Source organism: Triticum dicoccoides, chromosome 6A, assembly GCF_002162155.2.
Source record: "Triticum dicoccoides isolate Atlit2015 ecotype Zavitan chromosome 6A, WEW_v2.0, whole genome shotgun sequence".
NCBI classification, from domain to species: domain Eukaryota; kingdom Viridiplantae; phylum Streptophyta; class Magnoliopsida; order Poales; family Poaceae; genus Triticum; species Triticum dicoccoides.
The window spans coordinates 325,139,204-325,148,709 of record NC_041390.1 but is presented as its reverse complement, the minus strand read 5'-3'; the positions used below and the strand labels follow the sequence as shown (position 1 = coordinate 325,148,709).

The 9,506-nt window shown below is 44.5% G+C and overlaps 1 protein-coding gene across 1 annotated transcript in view; it reads left to right on the top strand.

Annotated features, from left to right (window-relative positions):
- Window positions 1-7,869, top strand: part of LOC119315849 — a 13,996-nt gene extending 6,127 nt beyond the window's left edge. Inside the window, exons 2-3 of the mRNA XM_037590312.1 lie at window positions 6,248-6,997; window positions 7,469-7,869. Of these exons, the coding sequence (XP_037446209.1) occupies window positions 6,248-6,997; window positions 7,469-7,519 (801 nt within the window). The 3' untranslated portion in view covers window positions 7,520-7,869. The remainder of the gene's footprint in view (window positions 1-6,247; window positions 6,998-7,468) is intronic.
- The last annotated feature ends 1,637 nt before the right edge of the window (window positions 7,870-9,506 follow it).

Sequence of the window (9,506 nt, the reverse complement as noted above, 5' to 3'; positions counted from 1 at the left end):
GCAGCAAGCCAGCTTTGACTCAATGGCTAACCTGAACTACGACTGCAAGCAACTCTTTTGAGGTGGCGCACACGAGTCCACATATTCACCATTCAATACACCACTATGGATTCACTCTCGTCTCCCTTTGAGAAGGCCATCCATAGCACTCACGCTTATCTTGCGCATTTTAGAGTATTCACTTTCAATTGTCTATGAACTATTATAGGCAACCCAGAAGTCCTTTACCGCGGACACGGCTATTCGAATAGATCATTTATAACCCTGCAGGGGTGTACTTCTTCACAGATGCTCTCGGCACTTACCACCATGTACACGTCGTGTATCTCGGCAACCTTCAAGCGGAAGCCTGGTGAGGGAGTCGGCCACGACCTGACTAACCACACAAGTCTCTAGTCCAGGTTTATCGCCTATTCGGGTTCCATCCGCGAGGAGATCCGGCCGAAGTTTCGCTGACAGCCCCAAACGATGTGTGCAGGGTTCCCGAGACACCAAACGGCCTCCCGGTACACCGTGCTACGGTGTATCTACCGCATCATAGCCCACCCCTAGGGTCAGCGCTACGCACGGCCGCCAACACATATCCTACAAACACCAGAAACTAGTTGCAACTCCTGGACAGAGGGCAAGGGCAGTTAATAAGTCGAGAGGGTCCATTGGTTTTGGGCCCAATGCATGGTAGTAGCTGTTCATGGATCACAAACACAGAACTCAGTTCCTAAGAACGGTTTCAATGAGACAACCCACCATGTACTCCTACATGGCCTCTCACCGCTACCTTTACCAAATCGTGTTCACACACTTACCTCACACATAGTAGGACATGTTCATCACTGTTCCAATTCATCCCCGATGAATCAGACCTGACTCAACTCCAAGCAGTAGCAGGCATGACAAACAAGCATGAACGAGTAGGCACATCAGGGCTCAAACAACTCCTACTCATGCTAGTGGGTTTCATCTATTTACTGTGGCAATGACAGGTCATGCAGAGGATAAGGGTTTCAACTACCGCAGCAAGTAACAGATGAATCATTGTTGTCCTAATGCAATAAAAGAGAGCAGGAGCGAGAGAGTGGGATTGTATTGGAATGAACAAGGGGTTTTTGCTTGCCTGGCACTTCTGAAGATATCATTGGGTCTTCATTAGTGTCAACGATCGCAGCGTCGGCACAACGTCTATCGAGAGGGAACAACCACCGGCAACAGAGAAGGAACACAATCAATGCAATGCACAACATGATGCATGACAATGACATGGAAAATGTTGTTGACTGAGCTAATGCAACTTGCAACACAATTAAATGGAGTTGGTTTGAACCCAAAGTTCAAATTCAAACTCCACATGTGGCTATTTAAATACCATTCATTTTATTTGTCCTAAAAATGGCCCTAAGTTGTTCTAACATGCATGAAAATGGTACAGATGGATTCCTTGAATTTTTCTGATAATTTTTCGTATATAATTTATTTCATTTGGAGTTACGGTTGATTTTATATGATTTTTAGAAGTTTAGGATATTTTCTGAAACAAATAAATCATTTCTGATTTATTTATAATCCAGAAAATATATTACTGCATCAGCCTGGCATCATCATGACATCAGCAGGTCAACGGGGCACGGTCTAGGTCAAACCTGACCAGTGGGGTCCACTGGTCAGTGACACAGTGCTGTTTAGTGTCAATGACAAGTGGGACCAGGTCAACGGACACGTCAGCACAGTCAATGCTGACGCATGGGTCCAGGGTAATTAGATTAAACTTAATCTAGTTTAGTTAGCCAGTTAGTTAGGATGTGGGGCCTGGCTGTCAGTTTCACCGGAGGTTAATTAATGGCGCAATTAGCTGCTAATGGTTGTGCCACATCAGCACAACCGGAGTTAGCCGCCGGCGAGGTCAGTGATCGTGGAACGGCTCGGGTTCCGCCCACGGGCGACCAAACCCGCGGCCGAGGGCATGTACGCGTTGCTGGAGAACGCGCGCATCCAACGCTGCAAGCAGCACCTGCTGGGGCGGCCGGAAACGACGACGGCGTCGAGGTCAGCGGCGACTGGAGCTCGGGCGTCGACGGATTTGTCGCTACGGTGAGCAAGGCGTGTGTTGCTTGGCATCTACGGCAGCTGCACGTGCTAACGAGGCTGTTGGGCATGCTAGCATGACCAAAAGGTCACCGGACTGACACCGGCGACGAGCTCGGGCGGAGGTGAGCTTCGGCCTCGATGAACACGACGGCTACGGTGTGCAAAAGGACGCGGAGTTAGGGGGAAAGTGACCGGAGGCTCACAACGCGTCGATTGAAGTACTCGTCGGGCTCGGGGAAGGCCTACTGGCGATAGGGTGACGACGGGGATCGCCGGATCCCGCGGAAGAAGATGGCGGCGTTCAGGATGAAGCAGGTCTTCCCGACCCGTGCGGCTCAGCGAGGAGGAGTAGGGCGACGGGGCGGTTCTTCTAGACACGACGGAGAGGCGGAGCAGTGGCTCTGGCCGCGGCGAACGACGTCGGTGGCGGTGGTTATGCTTGGCCATGGGGAGGGAAAGCAGAGGAGCGAGGGGGGAGAGAACCAAAGAGCGAGAGAGAGGCACAGAGGTGTGTGGCATCTCCAGGGCGACATCGGGAAGGCGGCAACAAGTAGGAGGTGGCGCGCGTGTGCTGGCGTGCGTCGGGCACACGCCCTCCTGCCTACTGGCAGGAGGTTGAAGACGGTGGCGACCGCGGTGGGCTGGGCCAGCTGGAGTTGGGCCAGGTGGGCTGCGAGGAGGTAAGCGCCAGGTAAGGTTTTCTCCTCTCTCTATCATTCCTTTTATGTTTTCTATTTTATGTAATTGTGTTTGGCTTTATTAAAAATGACAGGGTATCTCCAAAAATCATGAAACTGCTCCATGTCACTGTTTGGAATATTTCCAACAGCAAACATTTCAATTTGTGATTATTTGAGCATTTAAAATATTATTAGCAATTAAATGCCCAAATGCAATACTATATAATTTAATTCAAAAATCCAGAATGGCCTAGAAAATGTGCACCATTTTTGGGAGAGGTTCTAGACCAATTCAAAAATGATGAACTTTTGTGAAGGGAATTTTGGATTCATTGAAATGATTTTTAGTTGAACCTGGTATTTTCAGGGGGTGCTGGGGTTTATTGATCCCCAATTCAGGTTTAAGAGAAATTTAAACATGATGCAACACAAGACTAGCTAACCCAGAGCAGACCAGAAGTAGGGATGTGACAACACCCGGCTTTCATGAGTGAACCGTGTGCTAGTTGAAAACATTTACATTAACTAACAACATATTTTTATTTGAATGAAAACCAGAGTTCATCATTTCGCCTCCAAATTGTTTTCCACGGTAAGAAATCACCATTGTACCCTATGGTTCATTTTTCTCATGCATTTGAGGTATCTTTTTCTATATTTGAGTCGTTTGCTATAGTTGCAACTACACGTGGGTGCTAGCTAGCAAGATCATTTCTGTGTTCCTTTGGGAGTTTTCATTCATTGTTTGAGAAATGGGAAAAAAATTCAAACAGTTCGGTCGTAGGGTGCGACTAGAGGTTTATGCCTTGTTGGTATTCTAATTACAGGAAATGCATATAGAGTCCGGAAATAATGAAAATCAGTGTGTCACCGTGGCGTGCTCTCAGGATCACATGGAATTTTTTTGGTAAAGATGGCACAATTTTTGATGCTCACACCTTCCAAATCGGAGCATCTCACAAGAAGGATCATAGTTTCCAAAAGGAGACGCGACACTTCGGACTCCAATCGTCAGTGACTACATCGTTCCGCCTTGAATTTTTTCACGGTAAACAATCATGTATATACCCTAGGTTTGATTTTCCGGCCCATTTCAGGTCGCGTTGCTATATTTAAGTCATTTTTTTGCACTTGCCTTTCATTTAGTGCATATAATTAAATTCAAAACCGTTCTACAACTACATCTGGGTGTTAGTTAGCTAAGAAGGTGTACAAATCATTTGTGTGTCGCTTTGCGAGTTTTCATCCATTGTCTGAGAAATGGGGAGAAGTTTCAAACATTTCGGTCGTGAGGTGCGACCACCGGCATAGGCTTAGTTGGTATTTTGATTACTGGGAATTCATATGGAGTCCAGACATCATCAAAATCGGTGTGTGCCTATGGTGTGTTCTCACGACCCCGGGGAAATTTTTTGGTAAAGTTTGGCACAAGTTTTGATGATCGCTCCTTCCAAACTGGAGCATCTCACATGAAGGACCATGGTTTCCAAAAGGAGACGTGCCAATTCAAACTCGAGTGGTCGGTGACTTCATCATTTGGCCTCATAAAAATTTCCATGGTAGGCAATCACCATTATACCATGGGTTTGATTTTCTTACGGATTTCAGGTATCATTTGCTATATTTAAGATTTTTTTGAATTTAATGTGCAATTTGTGGATATAAATAAAATCACAACTAGAACTGCATGTGTTCTTGAAAGGGATGAGGATCGTCATTCGATCAAGGAGAATCTAACGGTGCAGATGTACGATTCGTGGGGTTTGGGTTCTGGCCAATCAAAACACATGACTCCGATCGAGCGCGTGGCAGGGGGGCATCCACTGCGGTTTAGTGGACACGCCGCTTTGTGAGTGAACCGTGTGCTAGTTGAAAACATTTACATTAACTAACAGCATATTTTTGTTGAATGAAAACAAGAGTCCATTATTTCGCCTCCAAATTGTTTTCCACGGTAAGAAATCACCATTGTACCCTATGGTTCGATTTTCTTGTGCATTTCAGGTACCATTTTCTATATTTGAGTTGTTTGCTATAGTTGCAACTACACGTGGGTGCTAGCTAGCAAGATCATTTGTGTGTCCCTTTGGGAGATTTCATTCATTGTTCGAGAAACGGGAAAAATTCAAATAGTTCGGTTGCAGGGTGCGACTAGAGGTGTATGCCTTGTTGGTATTCTAATTACAGGAAATGCATATAGAGTCCGGAAATAACAAAAATCAGTGTGGCACCGTGGCGTGCTCTCAGGATCACATGGATTTTTTTTTTGTAAAGATGGCACAATTTTTGATGCTCATACCTTCCAAATCGAAGCTTCTCACAAGAAGGATCATAGTTTCCAAAAGGAGACGCGGCACATCGGACTCCAATTGTCAGTGACTACGTCGTTCCGCCTCGAATTTTTTTCATGGTAAACAATCACATATATACCCTAGGTTTGATTTTCCGGCTCATTTCAGGTCTCGTTGCTATATCTATGTCATTTTTTGCACTTGCCTTTCATTTAGTGCATATAATTAAATTGAAAACTGTTCTACAACTACATCTGGGTGTTAGTTAGCTAAGAAGGTGTACAAATCGTTTATGTGTTGCTTTGTGAGTTTTCATCCATTGTCTGAGAAACGAGGAGAAGTTTCAAACATTTTGGCCGTGAGGTGCGGCAATCGGCGTAGGCTTAGTTGGTATTTTAATTGCTGGGAATGCAGATAGAGTCCAGACATCATCAAAATCGGTGTGTGCCTGTGGCGTGTTCTCATGACCTCGGGGAAATTTTTTGGTAAAGTTTGGCACAAGTTTTGATGATCACTCCTTCCAAACCAGATCATCTCACATGAAGGACCATAGTTTCCAAAAGGAGACGTGTCAATTCAAACTCCAGTGGTCGGTGACTTCATCATTTGGCCTCATAAAAATTTCCACGGTAGGCAATCACCATTATACCATGGGTTTGATTTTCTCACGCATTTCAGGTATCGTTTGCTATATTTAAGAATTTTTTTGAATTTATGTGCAATTTGTGGATATAAATAAAATCACAATTGGAACTGCAAGTTCGATCAAGGAGAATGCAACGGTGCAGATGTACGATCCTTGGGGTTTGGGTTCTGGCCAATCAAAACACACGACTCAGATCGAGCGCGTGGCAGGGGCATCCACTGCGGTTTAGTGGCCACGCGTCTTTCGTGAGTGAACCATGTGCTATTTGAAAACATTTACACTAACTAACAGCATATGTTTGTTTGAATAAAAACATGAGTTCATCGTTTCGCCTTCAATTTTTTTCCACGGTAAGAAATCACGATTGTACCCTATGGTTCGATTTTCTAGTATGTTTTACCAGGCAGCAGGCCTGGCTAGCAATCTCAAACTTTGAATATGCAAAAAAATAGATCTCGTTTGCGTGTATATATATAGAAAAACACTATTCTAATCCTAGAATTAGAATAACTATTTGGATCACGATCACCCTATATAGGCCTGATTAGGTGTTTCCGAACTCCCGAACGGTGGCAAAGAAAAAAAAAGCGCCCCCACTGTTCGGGCACCCCATCTCTTCCACCTCCCGTCCCAAACTCCACCATCCCACCTTCCCGCCGCCAGGATCCAGCCAACGGCGAGTCGGCGACCACCACCAACCCACCTCCCCCGCCTCCGGGATCCAGCCACGAATCCACTGCCCCGTCGTCGGGATCCAGCCGCCAATCCACCTCGTTGCCGTCGGGATCCTGCTGCTGCACAACCGCCACCAACCCAACCTCCCATCGCTGGGATCCTGCCGTCGCGCGACAACCACCAACTCACCGCCGGCGTCACCGGAATTCGCCCCTCAGCAGCCTTCCTCCTCTGCTGCCGCGACCTTCCACCTCTGCCACTGCGGCCTTCTTCCATCACGCGCCTCCCCAGATCGGCGATGCGATGCACGTTCCCCCACCGGTGACCCTCCCTTGAGTTCACTCTCTTCTCTCCATCGCCGGCCTAAGAGCTACCCACGCCACCCCGCGCTGCCACCTTGCTCCTCCCGGTCGACCTCCTGGATTCGGCGCTCAGCAGTGCCACCGCGCACCACACTAGTCAGCATTAGCGCCCTCTTCCTCCATGATGTTGCTGCCCTCTTCCTCCATGCTGCTGCTGCCTTCGACTCTGCCCCCGCACTCCATCGCCTCCTCATTGAGCCGCCCTCTCCTTCAACTGGCAGTGCACACAAGCTGTTTGTGTATATGCCTCAAACACAAAAAGTGTGTTTTCTTTGTAAGATTCCACCTTGGCTCAATACATAGTCTCTCTTTGTTTACAGGAGAAGTTCATATATAGCGACAACAACAAAGTTCATGTTGTCGGAAAAATGAAGTCCATGTATATGGAAGATGATGATTGTTGTGTGTATGTAGGGGAACACAAAAACACTTGTGGCTGACAAAATTTTCTGGTTTATGCACTTCCTAGTGTTTAGATGTTACTCCCCTAAAAAATGAAAATATTAGAGGTTGTTGTGTATTACTTTTGGTTTCTTGTAGCTGATCAGCTGAGTGAAGCATCTCAGAAGTTACTTTTAGTGTATACTTTCAAGCAAAGCATGATAAGTTCCATTAGTTACTCCTTGTTGGAATGCTTAGATATACGTGGTTGGATGTTCTGAATTCTGATTGTTATCGGCCTACTTGTTCGCCAAGTACTGATCTCCTTCATTTCTTGTACCCATTTTGCAGTTCATGGACAAATCAATGCAGCGTCATGGACTCATCTTCTATAGCACATAAGTAGGCGTGCATGCCAGATTGGTTCCTTCCACTGCCTAGCTGATGTTGTTTGTACCCAGACTACCCATAGTGCCTAATGAAGCTTCAAGACCGCAAATAGATGAGCCCATGGAGAAACAACATCCTTGTGTATCTTGAGCTGCTGCATCACTTGATGGAACGAGATATGGTGTCGGGAACACAGCAGGATTAGCAAGTAATTTCGAGAGTAATCTTGTATGCGCCCTAGGCTCAGTTTACGCCGCGATAAATTGTTTTCAACATGTAATACATTTGTTATATTCATGAGCCGTTGAGAACACAATGCTGAGTTGCCAAGAGAACCAAAAAAAGTGTGGTACAAATCACCATCTCTCTTTGTTCTAAACCGACTCCTACCACCAATCAAAAACATTAGTTCGATTACATCAAGGGTTAATCAAACTAAGCATGCTCAAAAAGGTGCATCCCTATGCTTGAAAATTCAGTTCATATATGTAATCATTTCAAAATAATTCAGTAAAAACATAATAATACCAGCTAGCTATCTCACGTGAGAGCAACCTTTTTTCGCCGCATGCCAGGTGAGATGGCGAACTGGGTGTGCTTTCTGTGTTCGCGTTGTGTGGGACCGTGGGAGAGTGATTTTTCTTCAGAAGGTTCAGAGTTTTATTGGGATAAGGCGAACTCAGCTTATCGTACAGTCTTGTTCAAACCGTGATTTTTCTTCAGAAGGTTCAGAGTTCTATTGTGTTAGAAACATGTACAGTTTGTCAGCTTGTTTCAGGTCGTCTAAATCTGGAGTTCTAGACTGTATGATCTATTGGGTTACCTGCGCCGGCCGTCGAGGCCTACCGAGGTGGTACCCCACTGCTGCCAGCGTCTCGCTGCACCCCTCCTCTACACCACATGGACAACCAAGATATCAGGTTGTTGTTGTTGCTCTTCTACTACATCTTCATGTTCATAAAAGGCAACAACAACGTTTCGCTGTGCGGTGTAGGCTGCGGCGGTAGGACAATTTTCCTCTTGAAATTGTTTTAATTTATGCATTTCTCCTACTGCTAATAGAGGAGAAGAAAGGCCAGCACGGAGCTACTGCTGCTACTGCTTGTTTTTGCTTGTACAGCCAATTTGGGCATTACTAGGAAGAAGACAAAGAGAGAAAATTATGGAGTGAAAGAGATAAAAGAGTAGAGTGCGTACATGGTGTGGATATGAAACGTGTGGTGTGTGAGAGGATGAGGGATGTGTGTTACTATTCAGTGATAAAAATAATTTGTGGTTCAGAGAAAAAGCAACATTCTATTTACCTAGTGCTCATGATCAGTTATAAAGGTTGAACTTTTTTTTATCTCTGATTCACACTAGAACTTTATAAAATAATTTGAAATTATTTGCTCTAATATTTTCACTACTTATAGTTCAAAAACAAGAATAGTTAAATTTCAAGATATGTAATTCTTGACAATAAAGAAGAAAAATAACATTCAAAAAAGTCAAAAACTTCAATGACATAAACAAGCAGATTTCATTCACTCTCTCACTTCTAAACACATGGGAAAAGCCATGTAAAATTCACGCGAGAAGTTCATCATTAAAAAAAGACGAATTTCAAACGAGAACAAAAGGAAGAATTAAAAGGAAAACTCTACAAATTTTGTTGCTAGAAGTTAAAGTGATAGGCCCGAGAAAATTTCATAATTCTTGTGAGAGAGGTTCACCGTGTATTTACATGTTCAAAATGCAAAAAGATGTTTTTTGTGGTGTTTTAAAATAATTCTCTCAATCCATTACAAATATGAAACAAAATGCTCTACATTAAAAAGTTTCTCCTATTCAACAACTTTTCAAAGGTGTATAAATATTCTCGTTCTAAAGAATGTTTAAAACAAAATGGTGCATGTTGTTCGAAACAAAAGCTTAACCGTTATGTTTTAGAAATTCATGTTTTAGATATAAATGCGAAGTTCATGTTTTAGAAATTCACAAGTTCACGTGTACCATA